This window comes from Macrotis lagotis, chromosome 5 (assembly GCF_037893015.1).
Source record: "Macrotis lagotis isolate mMagLag1 chromosome 5, bilby.v1.9.chrom.fasta, whole genome shotgun sequence".
Classification (NCBI taxonomy): Eukaryota; Metazoa; Chordata; class Mammalia; order Peramelemorphia; family Peramelidae; genus Macrotis; species Macrotis lagotis.
Window position 1 is genome coordinate 169,805,297 of NC_133662.1, and position 20,378 is coordinate 169,825,674.

At 33.9% G+C, this 20,378-nt stretch overlaps 1 protein-coding gene across 1 annotated transcript in view; it reads left to right on the plus strand.

Moving 5' to 3' along the window:
• Window positions 1-14,387, plus strand: part of OPRM1 (opioid receptor mu 1) — a 62,623-nt gene extending 48,236 nt beyond the window's left edge. Inside the window, exon 4 of the mRNA XM_074190283.1 lies at window positions 14,164-14,387. Within this exon, the coding sequence (XP_074046384.1) occupies window positions 14,164-14,202 (39 nt within the window). The 3' untranslated portion in view covers window positions 14,203-14,387. The remainder of the gene's footprint in view (window positions 1-14,163) is intronic.
• Window positions 14,388-20,378: the final 5,991 nt, after the last annotated feature.

The window sequence follows — 20,378 nt, forward strand, 5'->3', positions numbered from 1 at the left end:
TTCACTACTAGGACTTCTTCCCATCCACATTCCATCTCTAGCTTCCATTCAGGTCTAAGTGTCAAGTGACCTGAATACAGATGTATTACCTTGGATCCCAGTGCCAAATAAGTTCTCTGCATATTGAAAAGGACCTTGATATGACTGAACTGAAACATTAATACTGACATGGCCCCTTCACAGTGCAGATTAAGGGGGAAATAAGCTACTTGAAGAAGTTTAGTTTGAGGTAGCTAAAAGGTCTACCTTAAAAAAAAATCCAGTTATGGCTTATCTTCATCATTATCTCTTTGGAGTTGCAGCAGTGTCAGATAACAGTGGAAATGCATTTAGTATTGGCTGCCTTCCCAAACTGTCCATTGGGGAAGTCAGACAGGGGAGAAAGGCCACCAGGAAGCAAAAGAGGGAAATGCAGTAATATTTGCAAATCCAGAAAAACACAGGGTTCCTTCTAATCTCTAGTAAAATATCATCCTTATAAGTTTTTTCTTTTTTTCTTTGATTTTCTGCAATTACATGTAAAAGCAATTTTAACATTCATTTTTTACACTTTGAATTCTCTCCCTAACTCTGCCTCCCTCCTTCCATTGAGAAGGCAAGCTATCTGATATAACTTATGCATATGATGACATGCAAAACTTCTCCGTAATAGTCATATTGTGAAAGAAAATAGACCAACAAAAAACTCAAGAAAAATAAAGTTAAAAAAGTTCGCTTCATTTTCTATTCAGACAGCATCAGTTCTTTTCCATGATAATCACATATTGCAAGTATCAGAGTACTTCATGGACGGCATTTTTCATCATCAGTTCTTCAGATTTTTAGATCATTGTATTGCTGAGAATAATTAAGTCATTCACAGCTGATGATCTTACAATATTGCTGTTACTTTGTACACAGTACATTTCACTTTGTATCAGCTCCTGTAAGTCTTTCCAAGTTTTTCTTTGAGTATCCTGCTTATCATTGCTTATAATAGGATATCATTCTACCTTGATCACAGCATACTAGAATTTCTTCAGCCATTTCCTAATTGATGGTCACCCCTTCAATTTCCAGTTCTTTGACACCAGAAGAGATGCTATAAATATTTTTGGCACACATTTGTTCTTTTCTTTTTTTTTAATCTCTTTTGGGATACAGATCTAGTGTTGGTATTACTAAAAGGGAATACATGGTTTTACAGCTCTTAGGTTATAGTTCTAAATCCATCTACAGAATGGTGAAATCAGTTCACAATTCCACAAACAATTCATTAATGTTTCATTTTTCCCACACCTGCTCCAACATTTGTCATTTTTTCCTTTCTGTTATATTAGTCATTCTAATAGGTATGAAGTAGTATCTCAGATTTCTTTTAATTTGATTTCTTCCAATCATTGTGTTTCTTTAAAATGGCTATAGGTAGCTTTGATTATGTTATCTGAAAACTGTTTCTATCTTTTGATCATTTTTCAATTGTGGAATGCCACTTTTTTATAAATTTGACTCAATTCTCATTAGGTTTGAGGAAATAAAGTCTTTATTGCTTCAAATGTTTTACAGTTAATTTTGCTGATTATATTTCCCTCCATCCTATCCCCCCATTTATTCTATTCTCTTTCCTCAAAAGAATCTTGCTTCTGACTATCCCCTCCCCTCTATCACTCACCCTTCCTTCTCTAATCCCTTCCCCTTCTACTTTCCTGTGGAATAAGATAAATTTCTATGCCCAATTGTATGTCATTTCCTCTTTGAGCCAATTTTAATGAGAGCAATATTCACTCACTCCTCCGTACATTCCCTTCTTTGCCTCCATTATAAAACTTTGTGAAATAATTTAGCCCATTCTGTCTCTCCCTTTCATTTTGCCCAGTACATTCCCTCTCTCACCCCTTAATTTTATTTTTTGAGGATATCATCCCTTTATATTCAACTCATGCCCGTGCCCTCTGTCTATATATACTCTAACTAACTTCTGTAATAATGGGAAAGTTCTTATGAATTGCCAGTATCATCTTCCCAAGTAGTAAGATACACAATTTAAACTTATTAAGTTTCCTTTGATTTTTTTTCCCTGTTTTTCATCTCTATCGGGATACAGATCTAGTAGTAGCATTGCTAGGTCAAAGGGTAAGCATGACTTTATAGTTCTTTGAATATAGTTCAAATTACTCTACTGAATGGTTGAAACAGTTTATAACTCTACCAACTGTGCATTAATGTTTCATTTTCCCTACATCCCCATTTACCATTTGTCATTTTCCTTTTCAGTCCTATTAGCCAATCTAATAGCTATGAAGTGGTACATCAGAATTGTTTTAATTTGCATTTCTCCAATCAGTAGTGAAGTAGAACATTTTAAAATATTGCTATAAGGAGAATATTGATAACCTCATCTGAAAACTGCTCATATTTATTTTATCATTTATCAATTGAGGTATGGCTCTTTTTTATAATTTGACTCAGTTCTCTCTAATCTGGGAAATTAGATCTTTATCAGAGAAATTTGCTTCAAAAATTTTTTCATAGTTACTATTGCTAACATTCCTCTCCAACCTTTCCCCCCCCCATCATCACCATTTACTCTAGTCTCTCTTTCCTTTCACCCTGACCTTCCTCAAATGTTTTGCTTCTGATTACCCCTTCTCTCAATCTACCTTTTTTTTTCTACTGCCCCCTTCCACTTTTTCTTAGTCCCCTCTATTCCCACTTTCCTGTAGGGTAAGATAGATTTCTATACCAAATTGAGTGCATATGTTATTCCCTCACTGAGCCACTTTTGATAAAAACAAGGTTCACTCACTCCCCCTCATCTCCCCCAACTTCCACTTCACTGAAAAAGCTTTTTCTTGCCTCTTTGAGGGAAGATAATTTGCTCTACACTTCTGCTTTTCCCTTTCTCCCAGTTCATTCCTCTCCCATTTTCTTAATTGTATTTTTTAGATTTTATCCCTTCAAAGTCAACACACCTATTCCCTCTGGCTATTTATACTCCTTATAACTGCCCTAATAATGACAAAGTTCTTATGAATTACAAGTATCATCTTCCTATGTAGAAATATAAACAATTCACCATCATTTAAGTCCTTTATACTTTCCCTTTTCCATTTAGCTTTTCATGCTTTGCTTGAGATTTGTATATGGAGATCAGATTTTCTGTTTAAGTCTCCTATTTTATTGAATATCCATCTTTTCCCCTGAAAGATTATGTTCAATTTTGCTGGGTAGTTGATTCTTGATTATAATCCAAGCTTTTTGCCTTCCAGAATATCATTTTCCAAGTCCTCTGATCCTTTAATGTAGAAGTTGAAATTTTTTTGCTTTTCTGAATGTAGCTCCATGATATTGAATTATTTCTTTCTGGCTACTTGTAATATTTTCTCCTTGACATGGCAGCTCTCAAATTTAGTTATAAGATTTTTCATTTCAGTATCTCCTTCAAAAGATGATCAATAGATACTTTCCATTTATAGTTTCCCTCTGGTTCTAGAATATTGGGGCAGTTGTCCTTGATAATTTCTTGAAAGTTAATGTCAAGGCTCTTTTTTATGATCATGGCTTTCAGGTAGTCCAATACTTTTTAAATTATCTTTCCTGGATCTGTTTTCTAAGTCAATTGTTTTTCCATTGAGATATTTCACATTGTCTCCTATTTTTTTTATTTCTTTGGTTTTGTTTTGTTGTCCCTTAATTTCTCATAAAGTTATTAGCTTCCATTTTCTCAATTCAAATTTTTTAATTATCTTATTCAGTGAGATTTTGTACTTTCTTTTCCATTTAGCCAGTTCTACTTTTTAAGACATTCTTCTCTTCATTAGCTCTTTGTACCTCTTTTATCATTTGGTCTAATCTGTTTTCTAAGGGATTATTTTCTTCAGTATTTTCTTGGCTCCTTTACCAAGCTGTTGACTCATTTTTTTCACTTTTTTTGCATAACTTTCATCTATCTTCTAAATTTTTCCTCTACCTCTCTTAGTTGATTTTCAAAATCCTTTTTGAATTTTTCCATTGATTGATATAGGAGTTTTGGCTTTGTTTTCTTATTCTGCATGTGTATTTTGAATTCCCTTGTCACCATAGTAACTTTCTATGGTCAGATTTTTTTTCCTCATTTTCCCAACAAATTACTTGACTTTTAACTCTGTTAAGGTAGGATTCTGTTTCCAGTGTGGATAATACACTATCCCAAGTGCAACTGTTTTCAGAGATTTCTAAGGATCTGTAAATTTTCATTTTATTCCAAGGTGGTATGATCAAAAGAGAGGTGTTTAACTACTCTCCTGGCCCATGCCAGGCTTTTGAGTGACCATAACACTTTTATGCCTTGAAACTGCAATGAGAATTCCAGTTTTCTTGAGACCTTAAGTTCTATTTTATTAGAGCTCCTCACCCCGGGACAGCCATCTAAAACTGTGTGACCCAGATCTAATTATGGCAAAGCAACAGGTCAACAGTCTTGCCTCAGTTCTAACAACACTACCCCTGTAATCTCCTTCTGACCGGGTGTTAAAACTGCTTACCTTCTCTGGGTGGAGAGATCTGCAAGCAGCTGTTGCTTCTGATTCAGTGGCTCCTAAGATCTACTCCTGATTGGTTGAGGCCAGGACTCAGGACTATGCTGACAAGACTATGTTCCTCTCTCACCCAAGAGCAATAGAGCTTTCCTAAGCTTTCCTAAACAACAGAACTTTTTCAAAGTTGCCTTGAACTGGAAAATTGTTTCAACCCATCTTTTAGTGGGTTCTACCATTCTAGAATTTATCTTCAGTCATTATTTAAAGATATTTGGAGGGGTTTGGGGAAGAACTTAGGTGAGCACTTGCCTTTATTCTGGATCTTGGATCTGCCTCTCTATCTTCCTCATTAGTTCCAATGCAGTTATACACAGATATTTATTTGAAATGATTCTCTGAGGTTTCAATACTAGGTTGAAACTACAAAACAAACAAATATATGATATTGGTAGAATTAAAATCCTTACATCAGTGATCAGGCAACACAATAATGTAATTCTGTTAACTTCAAAAACAAAAACAACCTGTCAAATCAGATGATTTAGTATGCAGGCACAATTGTATACACAAGGATCTGTGGCAATGAACCTAAATAGTTTAAATGACACATCAGGACATGGAGATAACAAGGGAAAAGTAGACCCCAACTAGTTCAGATGGTCAGTCTTCTGGTCAGTGAGGGTGTTCACTAGACATCTGAATTCTGAATCAGAGGACCTGCATTTATCATCCTTCTAAGTTGTGGGACCTTAGGTAAATCATGTCATTTCTCTGGTACTTTCTCCTCATCTATAAAATGAGATAGTCTATAAGTGACCTTATAGCTCTAAATTCTATAAATTTCCCCTCTGTAATATCTTCTACAATCTAAATAATCCATGTGACTTGAGTCTTTCCTGTAGCCTCAAACATCCCAAGGTATTCGTCATCTGAGTTTAGTTTCTGGATAATCTTCAAATCCTTGGCATCCCTCTTAGATTGTGAATCCACAGAGCTGGTCATCATACTCTAATAAGTATATGCCCCAAATTAAGCACAGTGAGCAGATTACCTCATCATTTTCTTATGCTGTCCCATTTTTGTGTATTCTATAATCACCTACTCTTTCAGCAAATGCTGGTTCATGCACAGTTTATTATATTTATAATCCTTCTAACTTTATTAGATGAGCCCATCATTTCTCATATGGAAATTGTACAATTGATTTTCCCCTTAAAATATTACCCCTCATTTTCCCTTTATTAAACTTTGTTCTGTCCTAAATACTTCTCCTACTCACTGAAAGTATTCTAAATTTTAATTCTTTCCTTTGGTCATCATTCTTGCTTTCCTGAGACCTCCATATTGTCCTTCACAGATTGGTTTCAACCTAAAACTTTCTTATTGAATACATTTTAATTCTATCCTACAATGGATTTATGAAAATATTAAACATGACCCCAGAAAAATGATGGATTCTTGTGTAGCACCAATTAATTTCTGTGGTCCCACTAGAGATACAAAAACCCGGTGATAAGTACAAGAAAGAACTATGAGTTAGGACAGTTAGGTGGTATAGTGGATAGATAGAGTGCTGGACCTGAAATCATAAAAATCAGAGTTCAAATCCATCCTTGGATCCTTACCAGATGTGTAATAATGGGCAAGTCACTAAATACTGTTTGCCCCAATTTCCTCATCTATGTAATGAATTGAATAAGAAAATGGCAAACTGCTCCAGCATTTTTGCCAAGAAAACCCCAAATGGGGTCACCAAGAGTCAGTCACAACTGGGGAAAAGATGACTAGTAATAGTTAGACTACAAAGGACTATCAAATTAGGTATTTTGACTGAAATGGATTACTCATTTAAGTCAAATTCATAGACTTTAGTATCATTTTCCAACTGAATTCATTAGTTTGACTAATTTTAGATTTAAATGCTGAACTGAGTGAGAACATATAATTATTTTACACAGTCCACCTCCAAACTAGCAGGGTGAGCTTAAGAAAGTTACCTGAGCCCTCTGTGATCAAGTTTTCCCCAACTGTAAAATAAAAGATTTAGATTAGATCAGAGTCCTCATCATTTTTTGTGTCATAGATTCCTTTAGAAATATGATGAATTGTTGGAACCCTTTTCAGAATAATATTTCCTAAAGAAAATGTATTGTATTAAAAAGAAAGTGAATTACAAAAAATGCAGTTACAGTTTTTATGCATTTTTTTCCAAAATAGTTTTGAAGAAAATGTACAGATCTAAGGTTACAAACTCCTGACTATAATTTATCATGTCTTACCAAATTCTAATGTCACATTCTATGATATTTGATTCCTAAGTTAATTAAGTGATCAACAGGAAGATGCTATTATTCCCATTTTAAAGATAAGGAATCTGAGGAATCTAAAGGTTAAGTGTTTTGGTAGGGTCACATAGCTAGTAAGTGTTCAAGACTGAATTTGAACACAGATCTCCCAGCAGTGTCTCAACTATGCCACTTAGATGCCCTAGGCAGAACAAAAGCCTTGATCAAATTAAGACAGGATACATCTAGCAATTAGTCTTTTTCCTCAAAATACTATTTTTTCTTTCTTTTTCTTTTTTTCTTCACAGATTTAGAAATCTTATAACAAATAGATTTTATTTTTCATAATTTCAATTCCAGGAATAATATTTCAGAAGATAGAAATGCTCTCTGAATTATGGTTGACTCATCCAACTTACTTCTTTCTCCAGTTAGGAGATGACTGAGAGTATTTCCATATCCTGGGTCTTTGCTTTCTTTAGACATCTACCAAGGGCTAAATGGTGGGAAAAGACTTTTAAAACCCAAGACAAAAGCCCCAAATGAGAATGGCTGGCAAATTGTAAAGCTAGAATATAATAAGACACATTTGATCAATGAGGCCAAAATTTCCATTCCTCCAATTCTGTGCTGTAAAATGATAACAGCTGTTCACTCCCTCTCTCCCTCTCTCCCTCTCTCCCTCTCTCTTCCTTATATTTCTGTCTCTATTTCTCTTTGTTTCTCCTTTTTATCTCTCTAACCCCCTTCTCTCTCTTTCCTTTCCCCTTCTTCTTCCCTCCTTCCCTTTTCACCACCTCTTCTGGGTATTACAGTACTGCAGGAAGTTTAATTTTAAATAAATTTAGTTTTCCATAAAGAAATGATTGATATTAACTTATCCCAGGTTCTGAGTTGAATATAAACAATACTGAGAGAAAAAAATAGTATGGGGATATGAAATTTAGAACTAATGGGACCTTGGAAATCATTAACTTTGAACCCTACCCTATACTAATTTTGAAAAAAGACTTAAAGAGCTGACACAATTTTACAAGATTTATTTAATTTCATCTTAGATGGTAATTAACTTTAAGATTAGTCTGGTTTCAATTTAGTAAATTTGGAAACCATAGAGTCCAATTAAGTCAATGAATAAAGCCAGTTTGAAGCTTATTTATTCAAGGACCAGTTTCCAAAAACCTTGATTCAATTAGAATTGAATAAGAGAGAAGAGAAAAAGAATACAGAGATATGACTAAAGAGTCAACATAGACCAAAACCCAGCCACAGAAAAGATTCATTAAAGTAAGAATTCTGTCACTATTGTCAACTCCAATTATTGGTCTGTGTTAAAAAGAAAATTCTGCAATTATAAACATATTTAGGGTTTATCAGTGGATAGTTTCACTTCAAGAAATGGAGATTTCACATTTTTATGAGTGTTTATAAAATAAATTAGCTTTATAAATCAAAATATGTTTTAAGTTAATTCAAGAAATTGTTATTGACAAAAACTAGAAACAGCTCTGAGAATGGGCTATTTCTATTAAATATAATATAGAGATTTGAAGACAATTTCTTTTTTGAGTATAACATAGACAAAGAATTGCATTAATTGCTATAATTGTGTCCAGTTCCAGAAAAGATTAGTTACAGCAATAAAATATAATAATTGTTTATTTTTCTTCAGGGAGTTGATTAAACTCATTTTAATTTCGGATTTAACTAAGATTAACATTTCAGTTATAATTTTATTTCATCTCTTTTCATTGGTTTCTTCAAGAATTGGGGTTTGGGGATTAGTACCTACATTTACCTTTTAATTGAGCTTAAAAAATAAAATTAGAAAAACAACAATCCACTAGTCAAACACAAGCTAATAATAAATATTATTAATAAGAAAGTAAATTAAAATTAAGCAAATACATAATTTTGAATACAAATTCTGATGATCTTTCATTTCTTTAAGTTTTTCACCCAATTTCTAAGTTCATAGATGGATGTTCATAAGCTGTTTCATAGATGGATGTTCATAGGCTGCCTTTCTGTCACAGAGAAGCATGGAGGAATTAGTGAATAGAGATGCAATGTCAGAGTAAGGAGACATGGGTTCAAATTCTACATTTAACATACTGACTCTTGACAAGAACTTTAATGACTCAGTATAACTGAAAAATCTTCTGGGAGTTTAAACTGCAGGAAAATCATTGATTCACACTAAAGAGGGAGGAAATTTCAGGCCTAGACCAAAAAAGAAAATAAATATCTGTCTGACTCCATACATAAATGAGTTTAGTTATGAAGTCACTAATTGTTTATTTGTCTAAACAGATTGACCATTTTTAGTCTTTTAGTGCCACCTGTTAACAGGGTGTGTTTGCGTGTGTGTGTGTGTATGTGTGTGTGTGTGTGTGTGTGTGTGTGTGTGTGTGTCTGCGGGTCTGTGTGTGTGTCCAGTAAATGAAGTTCAAATTGTTAAAGGATCATGAAGGAAGGCGATAATTAAATACCCTTTTCATTTGGTTAAAAAAATAATTTTTCATGTTTTTTTCCCAATAATGATCTCCCTAAAATAAATAATGTGGGGACCTCAACGTTTCTCCTGATTTCCTCCTTACATATCTTACTTCAAAGTCCCTAAGAAATTTTCAAATTTAAGAGTCATAAGTGATCCATATCAAAGAAGTCTTGCACTTTTTACACATAGCAAAGCTAATTCCTGCAACCAAAAACAGGAAAAGGGGAAAAACAAAACTATGATCAAGACATTATCTATTGTCTGTGTTAAATAATTTTATATTAAAGATGAATTTTTATATTAAAGATTAATGATTGAGTGTTCCTCTCCATTATTCCAGTCAATAATAAAGTACTTAATACACAGTAGGTTCTTTAAGTATTTGTTGGTTGATTTATATATTTTCTCTGCTTCTGATGTAGACCCCAAAGATGTCAAAAAAAAACCCCTAAATTCTTGCAGAATTCAGTCATTAGAGGAGGGTCAATTTCCTTTTTTCCTACTCCAATTCAATAATTATTTTATCTCTTTCAGCTAACCCAAGCATTAGGAAAGTATTGTCTTTGATAATTAATCTAGTAGGGAGTTGATTAGGGAATCTCTGATTCAGTCCTCCATTCCACAAATTTCAAAAGGACATGCTCTTATACCACTTGGTCTTAGTTACCTTATAATAATATCAAGTGTATTCATAGGATTCAATTGATCAGAAATCCCCTGATCAACCTACTGATACAAACATTAACCAAGTTCCCAAATACTAGGTTCAATTACACAAACTGTCTTAGAATGGCTGATCAAAATAGAAATTAATAAAAAGAAAAGTAGATAATCGAACAATTTTTTAACGTTATAGCTTCTACAAGCTCTAGAACTCTATACTGAAAAAAAAATTACCATAAACTCCCTCTTGTCTATGGAAAAAAGCAGAAAATTCAGTAGGTTGTTATTGCTTTGCATTCCTGATTGAAGGGATGGGTATTTAACATCCTGAGATTATCTATTTAACCAGATCATGCTACTCTTATACTTCCTCATCCTCCCTTTTCCTCATTCTCTGTCACGTTTCCTAAATTATTCTTTTGGTCAGAAATCTCCTGGCATGATTAAATTTGAGCTAATCTAGATACAAGGCTAAGATTTATAATGGTCTATGTTTTATATTTTTGAGAGAGAGAGAGAGAGAGAGAGAGAGAGAGAGCTATTTAATTATTTCTGCATGGACCATTGCATTTCATTGCCACAAATGGAAATTTGAATGCTGGAAGTTTGTGCTTTAATCCATTAAAAAACAAGTCACTGATCTCTCTCCTTGGGGCATCAGAATACTATAGCCATCATAAGAAAGCCTATCTAATATCAACATTCAAATAGTTATTACATAGTTTTTAAAAAGCATCAGCAACAAATTACTGAGATGAGCTTCATTAAGCAAGTCAGAACAGTTTGGGGATGATGCAGCTGGAAGGGACTTTGAAGATCATCCGGTCCCACTACCTCATTTTAAACATTAGGAAAATAAGATCCAGAGGGTTATTCAAAAATATTTTATGATTTTGCTCAAAATGTAATAGTTGGGACAGATGGAAGAAAGAAACTTTTCAAATATTTGTTTCTCAAATAACTTTTCAAAAATTGTTGGAAAGACAGAGCATAAACAATATATGATTTTAGACCAGTAACATTAAAAACAGGACAGTACTAGGTAAAGACTAGTTAATTTCAGTAACACAATCCTACAAAGTAGAAACTGTACAATCATTCATCGTAGAAGCCCAAACAAAATTTCATATCTTCAGAAGTTAGATGACCCATTTGTTATATTTTCTTATGAAACTATGCTTTTTTCTACTCTCTAAAAAATTTTACCTTTTTGAGTCAATTAATAAATATTTATTAAGTGGTTACAACAATGAACAGTGCTAAGTGCTGGGGAATACAAAGAAAGGCAAAAGACAGTCCTAGCTCTCAAGGAACTCAGAGTCTAAAGAGATTTGGGGGAAATGGAGAATAATGTGCAAATAATATATACATATATTTATATGTTAAATTGGAGATAATTTGTGAAGATCATATTGTAATGGTGGAAAAAAATGTGCTTACTGTATGATATACAGTGTAATGTAATCTCAGAGGAAAGGCCCAAGTAATAAAGCAGGAGAGCCCTTCCTGAGATTAAGAAGGATACAAGGGTTTACAAAAGAAAGAATGATAAGGAACAAAAGGATTTTTTTTGTTTCATTCCATACATGTCTGTTCCCTTCCTATACTCTATGGTCCACCAAACTGATTTTCCTACTGTTGCTCACAGACATCAGACATCTCATATCTTCAGGTCTTTGCAACCAGATGTCACTCATACCTAGAAAACACTTCATCCTCACCTCTGCCTTACTTCAAAATCCAACCCAAGAATATTTTTGAATGTTACTTTATTTTACTTATTCAATTACATACAAATATGGTTTTCAATATTCATCTTTTTGTAAGTTTTTCATTCCACACTTTTCTACTTTCCTCCCTTCCCCATGATGGCAAATACTCTAATATAGGTTATACATGTACAATCATGTTTACCATATTTCCATATAATCATGTTGTAAAAGAAGAATTAGAATAAAAGGAGAAAAAACATGAGAAAAAGAAAGAAAACAAAAAATAAGTTTTAAAAGTTACTATAGTATGCTTCAGTCTGCACGCAGACTCCATAGTTTGTTTTATTCCTCTGAATATGGATGGCATTTTCCATCACAAGTCTTTTAGAGTTGTTCTCGATCAATGAACTGCTGACAAGAGCTAAGTCCATCATAGTTGATCACCAAACATACCTTTGACGAAAGGACTTTTCTGATCTCCTCTCCCCACTCCCCACTGAACTATTAGTTCCTTCCTGCAAAAAAAACCCTACTTTTTATTTATTTTGTTTGTACTTCTGTGTGTTCATATTGTTTCCCCAGAATGCCAGAATGTTAGGTCCTTGAGAGCAGTCATTGTTTTTATATTTGCTTTTATATCAAAATTCTAGTTCAGTATCTGACAATAGTAGGTACTTAATTAATTTTTGCTGATTAATTAAATTATTGATGAGGGAAAAGGAGATCAATTAGACATAGAGAAGGATATTAAAGAAATCCAGATCCTGACTCCCAGTGTAGTAATTTTTCCTCCTATACCTCAAAAGAAAAGCTCTTCAGAATCATTAACCTTCATTCAACTCATGGAAGGATTAGAGACAGATATGATATGTTCATTCACACTCAGAATTTATCTGACATCCTAAACAACCAGGCCCATCTGATTGAGAATTTTATTATTGTTGTTATTGGCATTATCATTATTATTTAGAAATGAGCTAGAGCTTATTAACACAGCATAAATGGCAAGGCTCTGTGTTCATTTTCTTTTATTTTTTTCCTTTTCTAAACAATGTGTCCCCAAAATTCAATTAATATAGTCAGTAGTCTAATATATATAATGTTTTGGAAGCCCAAATAAGACTCTAATGACAATAGTAAAGATACATTCAAAGTCATAACTCTACTTTCAATGACAATCATCCTCTTCTTAGCTATTAAAGCCTCCTCTTTATCCCATAATTATCTCTCACTAGAAGACAAATGTGAAAGGCAATATGGAATAGTGGATGAAGAAGACAAACTACTGGATTACCATAACTAAGTTAATTATCCTCTTAGTACCCCCAGGCAATTCCTATAGACTATAAGTTACTGAAGAATTGCCAAAAGAAACGCAACTTTCATGCTTATTTATTTCTAAATTGAGATGGTCCATGTCAACTAGGAACTTAGAAGTTCCATTTGTAAGCCAATATCTTAAAATATAAATTTGATTAAACTCTGGTTCTTCTAATGAAGCTGGCACAAGTGTTCAAGAGCAAATATGAAGATAGTGTAACTTTGGGCTCTTAAAGTTTGTCACTTTGGGAGTTTTATAAAGGGTAAGAAAAAGAGCTTTGGCTGCTTTGAGATGATTTATATACCATTACAGTTTTATTGAGTTTCAGAAACCAATATATGCCAATGACCCTAAAGACCTACATTTTTCATTTTTTGGAGATTGGGTCAATATAAATCAGTGACCACTAATGAGTTCAGTTCTACTATTGACCAATATTGAAGTTTTGGACCTTCTCTTTTCCTGACCTTGTTTGATTCACCCTTAGCTAGGCAGTGCCTTGATCCCAGTGTCCTACAACACTGGTGGTCAGCTTAGTGAAGATAATCAACTTTACCCCTATTGCAGCTAAAAATACTGGAATTCAAGGGATGCACCAGGCTCAATCCCCCCCCACCTCAAGCAGGGATTACACATGTGCATCACCTTGGCTTTATATTCTTATTAAAATAGATTGCATTAATATGGTATTTTTATATAAGCTATATTTCCCAATTTTATCCTTCTCAATGACAGTAATAATAAAAATAATAATAGTTAAAATTTTTTGTAATTAAGTTTTAAAAAGACTGTATATTTTTCTCACATGATTTGTTACAATATATCTGTGAAGTAGATAACATTATTTTCATTTTTCAGATAAGAAAATTGAGGTTAAGAGAGAGATTAAATGATTTATTCAGAGACTACAAGCTACAAAGTGTCTGAGGAAGGACTGAATTCAGACTTCAAGTTCAGCACTCTATGAACCAATACCATTGACAGAGAATAAAAAAAGATAGAAGAAATAAAACAAACGTATCAAAAAGGACTAATATCAAGTTTAGCGTTCCCCACCTAGAAAAGGGGATTTTCATATGTTATCTTTGGATCGTTCCCATCATACATCAATAACAGAGGTTAGCATTTCATATGCTAATATCCAAATAAAAGTTGCTCACAATATCTACAATTTCTCTCTTTCCAGCTAGAAAACTTGGAAGCTGAAACTGCTCCATTGCCGTGACAAAGTCTCTTGCTCAGATCAAAGCAGCTGGATGCCAGCATCACTGTCTGAGCAGGCTGCTATGAGAACGGGGAGAGGGGATTGTCATCTGGAAGGGAAATGCCTGCTTCCCTACTTCTGTTCCTCTCTAACAAACTCTTCTTTGACATCTGAGGGGTATTCAACCTATGGCAAGAAATCAGAAAGAAGGGGAAGAAGGGGATAGGTTATTCAGCCTTGTAGGAAAATAAATATATATATTTATATATATATTTATATGTATAAATATATATATATATATTCATGAAAAATAAACCCACCAGGGCCAATTTGTGCTGTAGTATATGAATTATGGTCATCTCAGTGAATGATTCTAATACCTGTATATAGTCCTTTGTTTTTGTATTAAAATGTATGGCCACATCAATGAAAATACCATTCATTAGTATATCTACCACAGTAATGTGTAAAGTGAAAGCTACCTCTGAACATCAAAGTACCTTTTTATAAAAAGGTCAAATCTTATTAGTGATTGTTAAAGAAATACATACTTTTGTGTGTATATACAGATATACATGTGTATCTTTAATAATGACTAAGGATGGACTTTTGTTTAGCATCAGAATTTTTTGTTTGTTTGAGATTTTTTTTCTTCTATTACTTCATTGTTGCTTCCCCCCTCTCAAAAGTCTCCAGAATGTATCTCCATGATTCTACCAGAAAGAGAGGAACACACGTGTGGCAATCTGGAAAAGGACAATATGTCGGCAAGAGAAAGGTAAATTCCTGGGTGCATTCAAAGCATTCAGCTTTTTCATAAGAGCCATAATGGGTATTTTCCACTCTTACTCTTATGGCAGTTTTGCTTCCCAGTCCCAATTGTACAATCATCTCTCTCCCATGGAAGTATCCTCAAAAGGCCTATCATCAAACTTATCACTTCATCTGTGAATGCAGCCAACCATTACAATGCATTCTTCATGTCAGCATTGTTTTCCAAATCGTTTCCTGCATATATTATTTCCTCCTTTTTTTTAGCTCAGAATATTTATGGGTTTTTTTAGTCAATGTTATGCAATGACAGTGTCTCTCTTAACTGTACATTGGCTGACAGAGCACTTTATATTTTTCAAAGTGAATACCAATCAGGTAGGGTAGGATCCAAGATGCAAAATTCTGCTTATCCCAGAGAGAGACAATCAGTGATCACCTGGATACATCTGTGCAGTTACCAAATGTGGAATGGTAATTACAAGAAGACTAAATTTAATATCTTGTAACCAGAAACTTTGCCATGAAGGTTATGTCTTGTAAAATAATGTAATGTTTTGTTTTCCTTCATCTTTGGTGTTTCATGTATCCCTTTAGGAAAAAAAATCATTATGTATATAGACACCACCTAAAAACATTTCCTTCTTGGACTCCTAGATAGAACAAGGCCAAGTGAACATTTGGCAATAGCCCATTTCATTTATTCTCTGAAGAATCCAAATCAGATCATTCCCACCAGAAAATAATCCACATTAGAGTCTGTCGACACTGATAAAACTGAAGAGAGAGTGTAAGGGAACAATGCTGAATGAATCCCTTACAGAAAATGCTCAGACAAAGAAGTCCAGATTAAGTCTGTCTCTGAATGAATAATTTTCAACAACTTGGACCAAAGTTTCCACTTTCAAAGGTAGTCTCTTATGTAATGTGACTGATTTAACAAGGCTTGACCAAAGGGTTGGACTATTGGTCTCATGAAGACATTGGTGGTAAATTTGATGGTCTCAGATATGAGTGAATGTCTGGGTACATTCATGTTCACAGACTATGAAGGTCTATACTAGGTAAGGAAAATTAAATCCAGATGAGTGCCTTAACAAAAATTCTCATATTGCCACCTTTGTTTCATACATGAAGCAAGATCAATGGCCAAGGCTGTCAACCTGTCTATTCTAGAATAAATGTGCATTCTCTTTAGAGTTTTTATTTTGAATACCAGAATAATTCAAAAACCTGTTTTTTTAAAAATGAGAATGAGAAAAAGTTTTATATGCATATTTATGTATATATGTATACATACATAAATATATGCATATAATATTACAAGTAAGCAGCTATATTTCATAGCATCCAATAGTTTCATGGAAGAAAGTGACAAATATACCTGAACTGTACTTATGTCAAGACTTCAAGGATCTAGAATTTCCTTGATGTGTACTCCTTCCAATGATGTAGATTGTGATCCTTCTATGCTTTATTAGGTGATCTTCTGAAATATTCATTCCCTGATAAAGTATCTGATTTCACAGTGGTAAACCTCTCATTACTTAACCAAGCTGCTCCTTAGCTTAAGAACTAATTCAAAAGAATAGTGAGCTGAACATTTGAAGATTTTTCCAATTTGGTAGGATTTGTCAGATTGAAGCTCTGCTTCAAAGAAGAGCTCCCTACACCCCATAATGAGGTGTAGAGTCGCATAAGCAACATGAAATTACTCAACATTTACTATGTGTCAGACACAGGAGAAACAAAGTGGAAAACAATCTCTGCCCTCAAGGAATTTACTTTGTTATTAAAATAGAATAGAATATTCATAAATGCTGTTAAAAAGAACTCATTTTATTGATGGATAATGATGTCATTAGGTAACAGTGTAGAAGATAGAGGGGGGAAAATGGGGACTATCACTTAATTAGGCCTTATCTGGAGATATGAAAATCATTTTATTCATCCTGTGACCACCAAACATTTGTATGGTAATAAAAAAGACATATGATTATACTTCTTTAAAAAACTATTTTAATTAGATCTTATCTCCTTACTAGAAGCTCCTGAGCATCCTTATTAGTCACCAATAAATCATTCCATTTTCATCTTTATTGACAACATCCCCCTGATTTATCAATAGGTGAGATATTGATTTTCGTCTTATTTATTTAAGACATTGTCCCTGTTACTATTCCCTCACCTAACATCACTGACTGTCAACTAAATCATGAATCTTGGAGACTACACCAATCTCCCAAAACTAAGTTCCCAGGAAAGGACCCTACTTGCTCTTGTTCTCCTCCTTATATAAGTAACACCTGACTTTTCATAATCTCCTACTTCTGTCACACAAAGAGGGATATGGGAATACCAAAAATAAGGGAAACTTTCTGAATTTACCAGAGTTCCTGGTATAAATCATAGAATCATAGAATTTGACACTTGGAAGGAATTTTAGGAGCCATCAAATTCAACTTATACGTGAAAGAAATCCCCACTATAACAGCTGACAACTGGCCATGCAGCCACTGGTTGAAGACCTCCAGAACAAAGGAACATACAAATCCTTTCTCAACAAACACTTTTAGACAGCTCTAATTTTTAGGAAATTTTTGCCTTTCATTAAATCTAAATTACCTCTGTGCAACTTTCAATTCCAGGTTCTATCCTGTGAGTCAAAAAGAATGAGTCTATTCCTTTTTCTATATCATAGCTCCATTTTCTCCCTAGAAATGGCATAAGATATTTTTATCAAAAATTTTTGCTCCAAGAGTTTTTAAAGAACAAGGGTAAGGAATTTCTAGCCTACCTAGTACAGACTTTCAAGAGACTAAAAAGTATTAACATAAACTGCTTGTTAAATTAGAAGGAAATAGTGAAGATGGTCAACCATGACATTAACCTAAAACGTGAATTCAGTTTTTTAATTTGGATTGCTGGAAATTCTTACAAAAATTGAAAATTGACAGGTGGCCATATTAAAAATGAAGTATGCTCTTCTAAAATATGAATTAAACCTTCTTCATACAGAAAATTAATTCCATAGCCTGAATTTTGACAGTAATGTTTGTCTCTTTTTTGGTATTCATAAAGTGCTCAATTAAGTCCATAAAGAAGGAAACAAACAAAATTCCATTCCCAGAGCTCTCACATTAGATTTTCAGAACTATGATATAACATAAATCTGCATCCAAAGATGGCAATGACCCAATCCTGCAGCATTTAGCTAAGAGTCTAAAGATTGGGAATAAGGTCTGTCTCTGGTTAAAACCTAGATGATTATTCCCCAAGGCCTTATCACAAAACATTAAACACTCAACTAAGAGAATTTATCTATTTGACAGCTGAGAAATTTCACCTTTTAAGTATTGTATAGATTACTTTATTCTGCAGGGAATTCATGTTTTTGCCACTGCAATTAATTATGCTTATCTTAAGGTCACAAGAAGACACTGGTATAGTGGAATAGGGCTGACTTTGAAGCCAGAAATACCTTCATTTAAATCCTGCCTCTGACACAATCTGGCTGGGTGACTTTAGCCAAGTCAACCTTTAGGAAATTCTCTAAAAGTCATAGAAGGTATTGACCTGCATCATTGAGGATGTTTCCTATGTCAATGAAATAACTGTTCCAGTTCTTTTTCAAAGAATATAGATATTTTATTGGCAAAGGTCTTCCCTATGTATATATGTAAAACAATTCATAGTAGTCTTCTTGCTTCTTCATGGCTACCCTGATGTACCTTGCCTATACCAGTGGATTTCACAAGTCAAAATGTCCCTAAGATCAAGGTTGAGGCATTCCCAAAACCCAGGCTTTCTCATAAGTTTAGGCTTCTGTAAATGGTACATTAAACATTAGCCTAACTTTGACCCTGAACAGCCAAGCATTTCTCTTAGTGGACTTTGATAATTCTTGAGCTTCCGTGGGCAAGAAGCTATTTCTGATAGAAACCATATGGTCCATGCCTCACTTATTACTAAAGCTGTCATCTTCCAACAATCACACAAAAAAGGACCTCCTCAGGATTTTTTCCTTCATCTTTATCAAACAGAATTCCTATATCTTAAAAAAATAAGATCCAAAGTCACATTGTCTTGTCTGGGATTACTTCCCTTCCTCTTTCAAATAAATGGGGGGGGGGGAGTGACTCTGGATCTTCCTCAAAAGTTTAAAAGAACAGACATGATAAGGATTCTTCTTTTCTCTAACTTCTAGCAGGGAATATGATTCTTCTTACCATAGGAAAAGACAAGAGGAAAAAGAAAGGGCTAAGAGTTCTTTGAATAGAAGACAAGGCTATCTTTGTAAAGTTATAAGGGAGTTGCAGAATTTGCTATCATCATTTTAGTTGACCTGCACAACTAACTGATTAATACTAATAAAATCACAGGGCCAAGTCTCACCTCCCCATCAAAAAAAATTAATGGATGCAAAGAAATCATTGCATACTGAAGAGGAAATGCATAGAATTTTTTTATTGTGCAATAGATTTATCCACCGAAATAGAAACAAAGAAATATAAGAAAATACAAAGTTTAACAAAAGAAACATTTTAAAAAGAGAATATTGTTAAATATTTCCCAAGTTATATCAGCATGCTATTAAAAGAATTATTCAGTGTATTTAGAATGGGGAAGAGGGTGAAAAGGGGGAGTGGGCAGAAATCTATAACTATTTGTTCCTCATGTGATTCTATTTGATTTTATTCTTCCTGCCCTATTGTTAAATTTTAAAAAGGATCCTGGTCAGGAGAATAAGTTGTCCTGTATTTGTTTCCATTGTTTCTCAAAGTAATTTTCTGTATTAAAATGCTTCAGCTCTAAATATGAGAAGTTTAATTGGCACAGTCTTGATGTAGCTAATCCTGAACAAGGTTTAGTGAACATAGATGTGAACACAAGATGTTGAGTGGGAAGAGAAGGGGAGAAGGGTTGAGAGCATGAGGAGACAAAAGCAAAAGGAATGTTATCTTTTTTTTTAAAGAAGTGTCCTATTTAGTGGGGAATCAGGCTATAACATAGGTTCTTGCTCTATTGAAAAGTATGAGTCATATGAAATTGAGAATAATGGGTCAAGTGGGTTAGATCTCTACTTCCATCCATCCCTTGAGAGATACAAAAAACACTAAATGAGAAAGCTCCAAGAAAAAGAAATTAGCAACTGTGTGTGAGTGTGAGCATGTATATGTGATGAAAATTATGAAGAATGTTAGAGACCACATCCACTAAGAAAAGCACAAAGAAATGAGATCTCTGAGATGTGGCCTTGATGGGAGGAGTAGACCAGCAATGATTCAACCCTTCCAACAAGATCTTGGTGTAGGAGAGGAGTGACAACAGATCGTGTTTGTTTTCCATAGTGCTAAGTTTACCATAATGCTAAGTAATAGAATCCAACCCCCAATTTAGCCTTTCCTTTCCTTGGTTTCATTCTG